General features: G+C 40.0%; 2 protein-coding genes across 2 annotated transcripts in view; one reads left to right on the top strand and one right to left on the bottom strand.

Moving 5' to 3' along the window:
* The first annotated feature begins 4,879 nt into the window (after nt 1–4,879).
* Nucleotides 4,880–11,460, top strand: myoc (myocilin). The gene is made up of 4 exons (XM_051139409.1): nt 4,880–5,703; nt 8,949–9,014; nt 9,193–9,303; nt 9,849–11,460. The coding sequence occupies exons 1-4, from the start codon at nt 5,226–5,228 to the stop codon at nt 10,634–10,636; spliced, it is 1,443 nt and encodes a 480-aa protein (XP_050995366.1). The 5' UTR covers nt 4,880–5,225; the 3' UTR covers nt 10,637–11,460.
* An 88-nt stretch (nt 11,461–11,548) lies between these two features.
* prrc2c (proline-rich coiled-coil 2C) overlaps nt 11,549–15,034 on the bottom strand; it is a 31,049-nt gene continuing 27,563 nt past the window's right edge. The window contains 1 exon segment of the mRNA XM_051138294.1: nt 11,549–13,405. Coding sequence (XP_050994251.1) covers nt 13,154–13,405 — 252 coding nt within the window. The 3' untranslated portion in view covers nt 11,549–13,153.

Raw genomic sequence — 15,034 nt, 5'->3', positions numbered from 1 at the left:
GCATTTAAACTGCATTTTGGAAATTTAAACTCGAGCCACCATATCAGTCCATTATATGGAGAAAAATGTTGAAATGTTTTCCTCAAAAAACAATTTCTTTACAGCTGAAGAAAGAAAGACATGAACATCTTGGATGACAAGGGGGTGAGTACATTATCTGTACATTTTTGTTCTGGAAATGGATTTCTCCTTTAAGAAAATACGGTTCTAGGAACCAGACTTAGAATCTACAAACCAAAAACGAACGTTCTGGGGATGTTAAAAAAAAACTTGCCTGGCTAACCAAAAACAAATCATAAAAAAACCTCCTGGGAACCAAAAATTGTTAGCTAGGTACTTTAGCAAGAAATGTACATTGTTGCGCAAGCCAATCAGCGAAGTTATATTGACACGTCCGGTTTTATCAGAAAATGGAGAGCATTATGATGTTTTTACTCGCACCAGTGACACGAAAAACATCCCGTGAGTAATCTGCAGCGAGAAACGTGATGCAAAAATTCGCTTTGCTTTTGGTGTGCAGTGCACACACCATAAGGTGATGCTTCAGAGTATGTTTAGTGGGTTTGTATACAATATGGAACTTACTATAATTCTCCAGATATTTGCAGCATAACTCTGTTGATCTGAGCTATACTTACCAAGGTAACAGTGCTGAAAAAAGCAACAGAAACCATCACAGAATTTGTAATGGTTTTACTGGTTATAATGAGAATTGTCCCTGTGGGTCTCTCCACTGGCAATTGGTCGCCTTCTATTGGTGGCTTGATAAAACTACTAAATCCTAATGGAATATCTCCCAAAACACACTTTTTTAATGGTTAATAGTTGATGGTTTATAATGTTGGTAATTGTATTTGTCGTGGAAACCAGTAGAACTTCTGTAATGGTTTCTATTGGGGTTTTTTTCCAGCAGTAACAGTTATTGCTTCGCATTTATGGTTTATTATTAGTCTTTTTATAGCACTATGTCTAGTATTTCCTTCTTTAAAGTTGAAAATCAACTCCCTGGTCAGCCCTTACAGGTCTGATTCAAACACCAGCTCCTGAGTTTTACTCCTTTAGATCTGTTTTCATTCCCTTTCAAGTGTCATTGCATTCCTCACATTGAATTACTTCTCTTTCAGTCTTTTATCCCTCTTCTCCTGCATTTTTATAAACTTGTCTGTTCTTCTCATCTCAATCATGTGCTAGACAGCTTCACTTAATCTGTACTGAGCATGGTTGGATAGAAACAGGCACAAAATCCTGTAGTAGTAGGCTAGATGAAATATCATTGAGCATCTAGAATCCAAGGCTCTGCATTTCTTATTTCCCATAATTCCCCTTCCCTGAATGGCTCATCACTTCCAGTAAAGTCATAATGTATCAGAAAAGAAAAGTTCAGTGCAAACCAGGTTGCTTTAACGGGAAAAACTGCAAAAGTCACCATTGGCTATGTGATTATAGGCCGTTCTTAAGTCTAAAAATGTCTACGTCTGTAGGATCTTTTAAAATCCACTTAGTGAAATTTGTAATCATGATCCAAGAAGCAGGATTGATGTCATAACATAATGTCTTGTGTATGGATGGAAACATTTAACATGCTTGTTGGATTGCAATGTTGGTCTGTTTTGCGTCAACAAATTTCCCAATCAGTTTTTAATGAGACGCTCTTCATGTCAGTGATCAGTTACATAACTGATGTTCTTCCAATCACTCCTCAGGCCAGATACCTTAACTGTGTGTTTGTGTGTATCCCACTTACAAACATTAAACAGAGACTTCAAAGTCAATCACTGCATTTAACTGGAGAGGCGTATATACAGGAAATATGTATAGTTGCACAGTCACGAGAGAAGATTTATTGCAGTTCTGAACTTGCTGGAAATATCTTCAATACTCATAAACAAAAGACCCACATGATGTGTTTTGTACTCTTTAGAGACAGATATTATAAAGCCAGAATCCTATGTCTGTATGGAGTTTGTATACGTGGGAATGTTAAACAACAGCATTGACCAAAGGAGTAAAAGCTTAGATTGTGCAACATCCTTCACTGTCAGCGTCTCTAGTTACTGCCATAGACTAACTGTATGACATGGAGGATTTAATCGGACATGATTTGCAAGCACGGTCTTGTAAATACTCAGTGTTATGGTCTGGTAAATGTCTGTTTTCTGCAATCTTCCATAAATCTAATGTGGTAATAGATGAAAAAAGGCCTGGGAGATGAAAGCTGAGAGCTTTGATGGTGGTCCTGAAGAATAGCCAGAAGGTCGCAAGCAAAGTTGTTGAATACAAAAGCAAGACGTAAAACTTCCAGCCCAAATTAAGATGTCATAACATTATATAACAAAATAATAAACCAGGCTGAATTTATTTTTAGGACCTCGTAAACAAAACAGATGTCACATGGACTATTTTAACAATGTCCTTACTACCTTTCTGGACCTTGAACTTGCCAGCTGTGTTGCTGTCTCTGCAGGGTCAGAAAGCTCTCGGATTTCATCAAAAATATCTTAATTTGCATTCTGAAGATAAACGAAGGCCTTACAGGTTTGGAATGACATGAAGGTGAGTAATTACAGAATGATTAACCATTTAATTGTTCACCTGCACACATAGAATCTGCAAAATGGTAATTATTTTACCAAAATAAGAAGGATGCATGCAAAATGCATGTTATTGTTTATTTAGTACTGACCTGAATGAGATATTTCAAATAAAATATGTTTATATATTAAAAAATAGTAGTTGAGTTTATTCAAATGACCCTGTTCAAAAGTTTACATACACTTGATTCTTAATACTGTGTTGTTACCTGAATGATACACAGCTGTTTTTTTCTTTTTGTTTAGTGATAGTTGTTCATGAGTCCCTACTTTGTCCTGAACAGTTAAACTGCCCGTAATTCTTCAGAAAAATCCTTCAGGTCCCACAAATGATTTGGTTTTTCAGCATTTTTGTGTATGTGAACCCTTTCCAACAATGACTGTATGATTTTGAGATCCATCTTTCACAGTGAGGACAACTGAGGGACTCATATGCAACTATTACAGGAGGTTCAAAGGTTCAAAAAAAAAAAAAAAACCCTGATGCATTAATAGCCAGGGGTGAAAACTTTTGAACAGAATGAGAATGTGTACATTTTTCTTATTTTGCCTAAATATCATATTTTTTTATCATTTACTACTTCCCATTCAGAAGCTATGGAAGATGCTTGCATGTTCCATAGCAAAATAAATGACAAAATAAATTAAATTTACCCTGATCTTCAAATTCAAAATGTTTTCTCCCCCCAGCTCTTAATGCATTGGGTTTTCTTCTGGAGCATCAGTGAGTGTTTGAACCTTATGTAATAGTTGCATATGAGTCCCTCATTTGTCTTCAGTGTGAAAATATGGATCTTAAAATAATACAGTCATTGTTGGAAAGGGTTCAAATACACAAAAATGCTAAAAAAAAAAACAAAGAATTTGTAGGACCTGAAGGATTTTTCTGAAGAACAGTGGGACTCATGAACTATCACTAAACAAAAACAAACAAACAAAAAACAGCTGTAGATCATTCAGAATCAAGCATATGTAAACTTTTGAATGGGGTCATTTTTATAAATTCACCTATTATTTTCTCTTGTGGACTATATGTAAACATCTTTTATGTGAAGTACCTTATTCAGGTCAGTACGAAATAAAAATAACATGCATTTTGTATGATCCCACTTATTTTGATAAAATAATTAACATTTTGCAAATTCTGCAAGGTGTATGTAAACTTTTGACTTCACCTGTAGGTGAAACCAATACCTCAGGATTATTAAGTAAGAATGTTTATAATCACTGTCAGAAGCAAGGAAGAGTGTGTACCAGTAAAGTTTTTGTATTACTAAATTTCACAAAAGACTTAAATGGGCATAAAATTCAAAATCTCGTGCAAACACAAACCAAACAAAAACAAAAGGCCATCATGAAAACAGATTCCAGTCCTGAGCTATCTGTGCCATATTATAGTTAACTGAAAGTGAAGGTGAGCCAGTGTTTACGGAGCAAACTAACAAAAACAACAAGTGAAAGATTGAGAGAAAGTGAGGTGATGAGGGGGCGAGGGGTGAAAACTGCAGTGGGATGTCATAAGCAGATGAGAAAAGGAAAACTCAACATCAATGGATTGTGAAGGTTGGTGACAGAACGAGAAATGGCAAGGGAGCATGTTGATTCTGAAGCCTGCCGTTGTTATTCGTGTTCCATGCCATCATCAAGCATGTAACATTTCAAACAAGCATTGACCTCTGCTACTGTTTGCGTCACGTTCTGACCCCTTTAGCTAAACGGCACATGTAAACCAACACTGCAGACCTCCCCCGTGGACTGTCCGGTAGGGGTAACTCTATCCAAATTTACCCCGTCTTAGCAGCCTGTCTTGGGTTCCCCATAGCGAGATCCCCGGCTGTGAATCACCAGCAGCAAACCGATAGGTCCACATACACCGCAACCCCCAAATTAGAAAGCAGCAGAAAGGTATGCACTCCCCCAGTAGTTACCTTCTGAAACCGTCACACACACTTAGCTCATTTGTTAGGTACATTACATAAGTAATTACTACAATATCAAGTGGGAAAATGCCAGAGCATACAAACCATTAAATAATCATGGGACAAAAAGCTCTGTGTTCACCTGTGGTTGCCCTTGCATTCCTGCTAAACAAACAGCACACAAACCATCCCACACATGCTCTGATATGCCCTCTAAGAGTAGGTGGCAAAGACAGAACTCTGGAAAGATCTTTTTGTTAGGGCAATCCCTCAAGCACACAGCATCCCTCCTTTTCTTCCGCCCCTCTTTGAGTCTCCCTCACTCTTTCCCTCCCTCCCTTTCCTCCCTGACTGTATAAATAAGTCCCAGTGTAGTGTGCCTGGACTCAGAGAAACTGCCTCCAGAACTGAAGACACAAACCGTGGGATCAAAGTGAGACGCTCCAATCAGCCAACCCTTTGCACAATTGAGAGAACGGAAGATTGAATAGACGCAGGTGAGAGGTCAGTAGTGGAACGCCAGAGAAGTGAGAGGCTCCGGTTACGCTTGTGAGGTAAAAGGGAAGGAACAGATTAGTGCCGGAGCTAAAGAGGACAGGACAGACAAGTGATCCACAGAAAGAGTAGAATCACCTCTGCGTAAACCTTCTTCCTGAAGGAAGAGTATCAGATAAAGACCGAAAGTAGTTTCCAGGTATCTGTGTTGAGGTGCAACATGTGGTTTCTGGCTGTGCTGTGGGCTTCTTGCCTGCTGGTGGGCACCCATTCTCAGGGCAGTGCTAGCTTTCGCCGGGCGAATGCCGGGAGTGGTCGTTGCCAGTACACCTTCACGGTGGACAGCCCTACAGAGGCCACTTGTCCAGCACCAGGTTCAAGTCCCGAGATGGATGCCCTGAAATCTCGCCTGGGGCTTCTAGAGGCGCTGGTCGCCCGCCTCGTAGGAGGGGAAGCCGTGTCAGGGTCCTCACAGGGCTCTGGGTCTCAATCAGGCCTCCAGGATGCATACAACCAGGTGATGGGGGAGAACGCCCAGCTCCAGAGAGAGAAGCAAAGACTCGACAGACAGGTTCAAGACCTGCAGCAGAGAATGGAAGAGCTCCGGCAGGAGGCTGAGAGGTTGAGGAGCAGACCCTGCATGCAACAACCTCCTCCAAGAGTGCCGCAAAATGACAACAGCTTCAGACCAGGATCAGGTGAGTACTGACAAATTGTCTTTTGGATAAAGTTAGCCAAAAGTTTACTACCTTATATTTGTGATGTTGCAACAACTTGTCACTGGGGCAGGGAGAACTTTGTGCCTTCCTTCACAGTGGCATCATAGGAGTGGATATTATTACCTTAAGGGTACTCTAAGATGCTAAAATGTATTCTTTAGGGGAAAGTAAGGTACAAAGATATCCCTATGAGGGTATTCTCCCAGTGACAAGCTGTTGTACCCATAAAGGCACAAATTCTAACATTGCACATTTTGAATAAAGTGTAAAAGATTGCCTATACTTATTTTTGTTTTGTCAATATACAGTCCAATACGGGCAATGATGGAAACCTTCATGTGCATTTTTGTGTCTAACTTCTAATTTAACTTTTTTGGGTTACTAAAATCTAAGGTAGCAAGTTAAAAGGTGTGGTGTCTGGGAAGGGGGAGGGTGTGAGCAAATGAGCATGCTAGTCACTGGCACCATGGAAAAGACTCATACGGTTTATATGTGCTTTTCCATAGTTATACCTGCCTGGAAGTGTGAGTCATATTTCGGTGGTATGGGTGAGTGGGTCATTGTGTTCATTTTGGGAATAGATAGTTCAGAGTTGATCTAGGTGACAACCCCCATCATAGTAACAGCAGGGCAACAGAAAAGCAAGAGACTGAGAGAGACGTGAGGGTGTTGGGAGCAAGCTACCGAAGCAGTAAAACATAAGTACTGTGCTAATACTCCGCAGTAAAGTCTTACTGACAGCTCCCAGCAGACCACTGACGGATGTTGCATGAGGAGGGGTGGAGGTCAGGGGTAACTGATCCCAACTGGGGTTGTTAGTCCAAGTGTTGGTACTTTACAGGAGTTCACTACCAGAATGAAAGTGAAATTATTTCCTGATCATTTACTCCATGTCATCCAAGATGTTCATGTCTTTTTTCATTCAATCGAAAAGACATTAATGTTTTTGAGAAAAACATTCTCCATATAGTGGACTTCAATGGGGATCAATGGGTTGAAGGTCCAAACTGCAGTTTCAATGCAACTTCAAAGGGCTCTACACTATTCCAGCTGAGGGATATGGGTCTTATCTAGCAAAACGATCAATCATTTTCTTAGAAAAATGGAAATTTATATGCCCGTCTTTTATAAAGGTTACATATTTTTCCCCAAGTCCTGCCATCTGTTCTACTTTTCACACTGACACCTGTGATCAGCACCAAAGCTTCTCACATCTGCACCATGCATCATGTATAAAAAAAAAAAAAAGATCAGAGTTTAATAAAACAAAGGTGAGAACCAGTGGACTGTGGAGACCCTCTTTGCAAAAGGAAGACCAATTCCGGCTCTTTCAGATTGAAAAGAAAACAGGCCATCTGTCTTGCACGTCCTCACCCTCTTGGATCCAGTGTTTTGCTTGCAGGTTCACAGTCCCTTTAGCACCCTAAATATCCTACCGTGCAAATGTACACTCTCAGAAAGGGGCTGAATAAACAGTAATTTTCCAGGGAGTATAAAAGCTTTATTTACATTGGCTAATGGTAAGGTTCAAAGTTGCCCTTAATACTTGTTTATGCTGCACTGGCTGATGGTAGTCATCTTAGACTGATGCTTAGCAGTGTGAACGTAGCATCACGCAAAAGCATTTTCAGGTACTGATGCCACTGTAGAAACTTGGCTTACTGTCCTCAATGGAGGCTCGAATCTGAGCCTGAGTTCAACTCTACATATAGGGAGAGTAACAGAAAAAAAGGAGAAGATGGAGAGGTGGAGGGATGCCAGAAGAATTGTCCCTTGGACGGCGCAATGACTGTTGCTTATATGGGCTCGTAATAATGATGGACAGGATTGAGTGATTAGGCTCCTCCTGAACCCACATTTGCAACTTCAAATAATTTATCAAAAGTACTATTTATTTTGTTGTGTAAAACATTTTAATGAGGAAAAATGACTGAGCCGTGAAGCTGAACATGCAAACAGTCCTTGCAATAAAAAAAATCGGATCAGGAACCTAGTGCCATTTGGCCATATGGATGTTGTCAGTGTCACCTCATTAAATGCAAACACAGAAATGTGTAATCCTGATGTCTTGCCTCTGGAGATTGAACTGTTTTGGAAATATTCACTTTGATGTTTTAAACGAAAGGAATTCTCATTTTGATTTATAATAAGGGGTGGCATCTGCTTCACAGCCTAGAGTTGCAAAACACAAAAGCATTAAACAGTACAAACAAAAACCTTCCAAAGTCTTCAAGATGTTAGATGGAAAGGCACTTGCAAATAAATTAGCCTTCAACACGCTACCAGCTGGTCTAGAGGGTTCTTGAAGATCTGCTTGATCTCTTCGGGAACCATTAGGCACGTTATACAGATAAGCACAAACACCTGCAAACAAACATGCTTTTGTTGTCTTGTAGTGACGCATAGACCTGTGTCCAAGAACATGTGTTGATTATAGGGATAACGGACACTCCCGCTGCAGGTCTGAGCAGGCTATCATTGGCAAAAGCAGCGGCAGGAGCCCTTTTTAACCCTTGTCACGGCAATCAATCAAAGTCAGCTTCCAGATGTTTCATGTCTCAAAGTGTAATCTGCGCTATTATAAAAGCCTGTAAACATGTTAGCACATGATCAGACATTAATGATAATGTGGCACCGTAGTTTGTCATAGGCTCTAACAAAGGTAGTCTTTTAGGGCAATAAAATGAAGGGACTGAGGACAATGCAAGTCCGAATGGTTCTGGTCCTTTCTGCATTTTTGTTGGGGATAAAACTTCAACCTGGTTTCCTCAAACACTCCTTCTCAACTGTCTTTTTAGATCAGAAAATGACACACATTGCCTTTAAAATGTTGCTTTGCTTTTGTTTGAGAATGTTAACCAGGGAGTGTGTATGTGCACCCTGCTTGAGTACACGTCTGAGTTTCGGATGTGTAATGGGAGGTCTGGAGTCTGTCAGGCTCCGGGACAGCTGGGAATCTACTCAGAGCTGTTTATTTCTTTCTGTTAGATTCCTGACTGTCAGTAGAGCTGCCAGTCCTCCAAAACCATGCAACATACCTCTCTTAGGCAACTCGGGATCAATACCAAGCCCTACTCTACTTGTTTAAACTTTCGTCATTTTACAGCAACTCAGTTGTTTTATTTGTTTTTGACCATCCAGCTTTTACGGTATCTGGTAGACTGCAACTGAGGGACAGTAAACATCCTCAGACCATAACAGCATTACATGTCTTTGCCTTTTAGGACCTGCACTCTCACACCTGGTATCAAGGCCTGGGAATCCACAAGGAGACAAAAGCAGTTTAAGAGGTATGAGGTAACTCGTACTCCACAATGGACATGATCCTCCATGGTCTACTTTGATATTTTGACTGCTATGTCATACTCACTAGTTGCCATTCTTACAGTGAAGGCTTGACAAATGTAGACCTCAACACCTCCACAAGCACGTCTCAATCTGAGAATTTCTGTCCTTATGCTCTGCTAGATCCTGCATGGCATTACGAGAATCCTGGATACCAGGAGCTGACGGCTGTAGTCACTGAGGTTTCTGCCCCAAATTCTTCCCCAAATCCAGAAGGTCCAACGGACATCACAGGTGAGAGTCACACCCTGACCCTAACAATCCAGTAAATGTCCTCTGACATCAGTTGGACTGTCAAAGCATGTTGATATATATAAATACATCAAGCCCCTACATCTCAGGTGCCTGAAAAATGACACCATGCACATAGTATTCATTCCTGCTGACAGCACTAACACAAATATTGCTATTTTTACCAATTCATTTGCGTCTAAAATAATCTAGTTTATAAAAGGAGCTGTGTATGTTTAGTAAGGCGCCAAAACGGTAATGCGAATCACTTGATAGGACCATGTTGCTAAACAAAGACATCAAGGTTCGGGTTGTTCCCGGGAAGTCTTTTGACCATCCCTTCCCCCAGTACCTCTCTCTTACAGGGTATTTTAGGAAAGGGTATGTTATGCTACTAATCTTTTACACTCAAAGGAATGGTAGGACAAGGTGTCCTCTCTTGCACCTTTAGCCATATTTAGCAGATTTTGGTTTGACACTGGCTCCAAGTGTAATCTGATCTTAAAATCATTTGGTTTATCAAAATGTCCAATCTCTTGATTCTTCAGGCTGTGGTGATCTGGTGTGGGTGCAAGACCCTGAGATGCACCGCAAGGCTGACAGCATTGCTGGTAAATATGGTGTCTGGATGCAAGACCCAGAAGCCAAAGAACCTTACGGTCCAGAGATGGTATGGCGCATTGATGCCGTAGGCTCCGAAGTGCGTCAACTATTCGGGTATGAAAACATGGACCAGCTGTCACGGGGCTTTCCCACTAAAGTCCTCCTCTTGCCAGAGCCTATGGAGAGCACGGGCGCCACCATGTACAAAGGCTCCTTGTACTACCAACGGCGGCTTAGCCGCACCCTTCTAAGATACGATCTGCTCTCTGAGAGCATTGCTGCCCGCCGTGATCTTCCCCATGCTGGCTTCCATGGTCAGTTCCCCTACTCCTGGGGAGGCTACACAGACATTGACCTGGCAGTAGATGAGAATGGTCTATGGGTCATATACAGCACCAACAAAGCCAAGGGCGCTATTGTGATCTCCCAGCTGGACCCTCACAACTTAGAGGTGAAGGGCACCTGGGAGACTAAAATCCGCAAGACATCTGTAGCTAATGCTTTTATGATCTGTGGCAAGATGTATACGATAGCTAGTTACACCTCACCAAACACCACTGTAAATTACATGTATGACACTGCAACCAGCCAGGGTAAAACCATCTCAGTGCCCTTCAAAAACCGCTATCGCTACAACAGCATGGTAGACTACAACCCAGTAGAGAGAAAGCTATATGCTTGGGATAACTACTACATGATGTCTTATAAAGTGAGACTAGGCAAGCAGGAGTAAATCAAAGACATCTGCGTAAATTTCCTTATCATCCAGCTTATAGATGCAGTTTGTAATGTCTTAATATTTTAACATCCAGGAGGACAGCTATTGATGGATTTACTGGAATTTGAAGACAATGATAGACAACTGAACTATATAATAATGGCACCAGCAGTAGGTACAGAATTTATAATGAATACAGCAAATATTCAGTTTTCCTGACAATATTCATTCAAGCACAAAGACTTCTATATAGGTTGATATTTTCAAGACCATACCAGTGACTACATTGCACATCTTCACATTATTAAAAAAAATAATTTTGCATCTTTGTCCATGATAAATATGCTAAATGCTATAGAAGATATTCCTTTGACTAATAAATTCCAAAATGGATATCTAAAGTATCTAATCATGTATCCTGATATCAGGTTTTTAATAAATTGAGGCCACATACATCCTCAGTGATTTTGTCCACTTAACATGTTAATAGAGAAATTATTTTTCTACCTTTGTAAGTAATGTCTTGTCGTGTTTACGGCACTGAATAAATTCAAGGAAGGGGGAAAATATAAAGGCATACAATTCACTACAGTAGGCCTGCCTCTTGATTGATAGATCGTAGAGGTATGCGACTTTCAAAAACCATAAAAACTTTGCTTGTTGTGTACATGCTCTAATCCTTATGTAATCATGCTATCATAACTCTGTAAATGTTGAACATTTTCCCTTTTCTCTTTTGAATTTGCCTCAAGACTTGTGTGCTGCTTGAGATGTTGAAATTGGAATCTTGTGGCTATGGAAGTGTATTAACTTATATGAAAATAAAGTTTTAAAAAGTCCACTTTTCCTTTTTTTTTTTTGCATGCAATCACCAAAGTATTGCAATGAATTCATTACCTCAAATCAACAGACCGACATAACCACGGCTCATTTTTACAGCATATTATTTTATTAGTTTCTGTAACCAAACCAGGAGAATGTAAATAAGACCTTACATATTTTAATACAGCGATTTAACCCCTGTACAAGTAAAACAAAAACAGAAATCAAAAGAAAAGAGAAAAAAAAAAAAAAAAAAAAAAAAAAAAAAAAATCAATTTCCTCTCCTCCCCTTCTGTTTGTAGTTTCACATTCCTACTAAACAAGAAATGGGGGGCCGTACTGAAAACCCTTGTTCAACTGGAGGCCCCTTCTTTGCAATAGCAACTCAAGAGGAGTGGTTTGGAGAAAGACCTTGTATACTCAGGCCCGTGGTCACCATAACAGAGTAGTCCGAAACGTGGTAATCTCCGTTCAAGACTTATCACTTTTGCCCCAAACCCCCCCATTGAGTCTGGCAGCCTCACGCTCGCAGTTTCTCTTCTAAACTTGCAGCTACGCTCTTTAGCACTGAACCTAAATTGCTTGACCACTCACCCCAACCCAAACCCTGCCCCTCCTCTGCAGTGATTGGTCAGGAGAGTCAGAGCTGGTCAGCAGCATGGTTGGGAGCTGTGTGGAGAGGCTGGAAGGTGAAAGACTGGAGTTCTAGAAGTGGGCGTTTCTACATCTGTCCTTGTTCACAGAAAAGGGGAGGGGCTTAAGCTTAGGACACATCAAACATAGGCCTGGTCTGGAGGAACCGTTTACAAAAAAGAAAATATTCCATCGTAATTCTACTATCTGTTGACCAAGCTGAGCCATCTTTGTCAAAATCATATATATTTTCATCTTAAAAGGATTCAGGTCTCTTGACGCCTAACCTTTGGCTAAAGATTCAAGGGTATTTTGCGCACACACGCAAACACAATCTTCGAGACTACAGAGAAGGCAAGAGGGAAGGCTCACAGTGGAGACTGCGATCGATAAATTAATCGGATACGTCGGTAATCAATTCCTAATCTGCTGAAAATAATGTTCTATGTATTGTTAAGGCCAATACACATGGTTGAAGTCAAAGTAAATGTGAGTGCAGGTCATGTTTAGAGAGATGTACACACACACACACACACACACGATAAATGTATGCGAGAGTGTGTGTGTAGACATTTCATTATGCATTTTTAATCGGCATAACTGAAATGTCGGCATTGCTTGTGAACATGAGCAAAAAATAAAATGACGTTGGGGGAAATATCTTCAAATCAAAAACAGTCTAAAAAGTGTTTCTCTACATGAGGAAATGAGAAAGTGAAAAGTAAATCATATTGCTATAAAAATGGCATTTCTCAGCAGCGTAAGTGTAACTCGTGTTGATGTCTACCTTCATTGTTCACTGAGGATGTACAGTTCACACAATGGAGGGGCGCTTTCTCTGTAATGCCAACCACGGCGGAGGACAGAATGGATGGACTGATAAAAGGATGAGGAAAACGGGCACAGCAAGTGTGTGGAAAATGCACAGCACCTCTTAAAATTAACCTGCATCACTCTACTTCCCTACACTTCTCTGCCACTTTCAGGTGCTGTAAGACGTCACCCCCCTTCTCCCCCCGGCACTTGGCCTTTCAAGTCCATCCTTCCATCCATCTGTCTTTTCTGAAGCATTAACGACTATTTGCTTTCTTCTGGTTTGATGGCCTGTGGTTTGATCGGACCCGTCCGGATGGGTTTGGTTGTTGCTAGAGGTGCCGGTTTGTCAGACTCTGCGCGGTCAGATGGCGCCCCCTGGTGATTTGAAGTGATGCTGTCGGTGGGTTTGCCTGCTCCTTCTAAACGGGTTGGTTTGCTGACTGGAGCCTTGAGCTGTTGCTGCTCAGAGAAGAACTTGTGGGTAGACTGTAATACCTCAGCTCGTTGTTTAGCCTGAGGGAGAGAAAGATGAATATGTAAAGCCAATACTGAAAATAACCTCATATACAACCTCTAAAGTAGTGCTTCTCAAATTATGTACAATAACAAATATTTTTATGGATGCCAGTTTCCGCCACTGAATAAAAAATAAAAAAAGGATTTTGTGACTCTCACAATTCTGACTTTTTCCTCAGACGAGTTTATATCACACAATCCTGAAGAAAAGTCAGAACTGTGAGACAAACATGCAATTGTGAGAAAAAGTCAGAACTGTGAGATTAAAAACTCAAATATCTGACTTTTTTCTCAGAATTGTGACAAACTCACAACTGCGAGTTATAAAGTTTGAATTGCTTGATATAAACTCACAATTTTTTTTTCTCTCAGAATTGACTCTTAATTAGTAGTTTATATCTCGCAATTCTGACTTTCTCTTTTTAACTCACAATTGCGTTAAAAAGGCAGAATTTCATGATAACTTTGACTTTTTTTCTCAGAATTGCATGATATAAACTCACAATTGAGAGAAAGTCAATTCTGACTTTTTCTTGTAAATGCCAGTTCGTATCTCGCAATTCTGACCTTTTAGAATTGTGACAAACTTTCAATTGAGTGTAATAAAGTCAATTGAGACAAACTCATAATTCTGACTTTTTCTCAGAATTGACAAACTCGCAATTGAGTTAAAGTCAGAATTGCTTGATATAGTCAAAACTGAGAGAAAGTCAATCCTGACTTTTTCTTGTACACGCAAGTTCCTCGCAATTGACTTTTCTCAGAATTGTGAGTAACTATCAATTTAGAGTTATAAAGTCAGAATTGCAAGACAAAAATTCACATTCTGACATTGTTCTCAGAATTATGACAAACTCGTAATCGAGTTATGGTCAGAATTGCGTGATATAAACTCACAACTGTAAGAAATGATTAAAAACTTACTTGCAAGAAATAAAGTCAGAACTGTGAGATAAAAACTCACAATTCTGACTTTTTTCCCAGAATTATGATGAACTTGCAACTGTGAGTTGTAAAGTCAGAATTGCGTGATATAAACTCACAACTGAGAGAAAGTCATTTCTGATTTTTTTCTTGTAAATGCCAGTTTCTCGCAATTCTGACTTTTTTTCTCAAAATTGAGAAACTTTCAATAGAGTTATAAAGTCAGAATTGCAAGATTTAAAAAAAAAACAAACAAACAAAAAAAAACAAATCAATTGCAAGAAAAAGTCAATTCAGAATTGTCAGAATTTTCCTCAGAATCACAATTGGAAGTTACAATGTCCAACATTGATGAAGGAAAAAAAAAAAAAAAAAAAAAGACTCAATTCAAACTCAGATTTGATTTGAACGAAAACAGCGTATTCTCGCTACACTGACACAGAGGAGACAAATTGTTGAATTTTCTCTTTTTTTTTTTTTTTTTTTCCCACTGATGGCAGATGGACTATTTTGACGATGTCTTTCATACTTTTCTGGGTCTTGACAGTAGTGTTTACCTGGCAGTCAATGGGACAGTCACAAGCTTCCCGGTTTTCATCCAAAATATCTTAAATTGTGTTCCAAAGACGACAAAGGTTTTACGGGTTTGGAACGACATGGGGGTAAGTGATTAATGACAAAATTTTCATTTTGGGGTGAAGT

Source organism: Labeo rohita, chromosome 20 (assembly GCF_022985175.1).
Source record: "Labeo rohita strain BAU-BD-2019 chromosome 20, IGBB_LRoh.1.0, whole genome shotgun sequence".
In the NCBI taxonomy this organism is placed as follows: Eukaryota; Metazoa; Chordata; class Actinopteri; order Cypriniformes; family Cyprinidae; genus Labeo; species Labeo rohita.
Note: the sequence above shows the minus strand (reverse complement) of the source record. Positions and strands in the feature narration are given on the sequence as shown.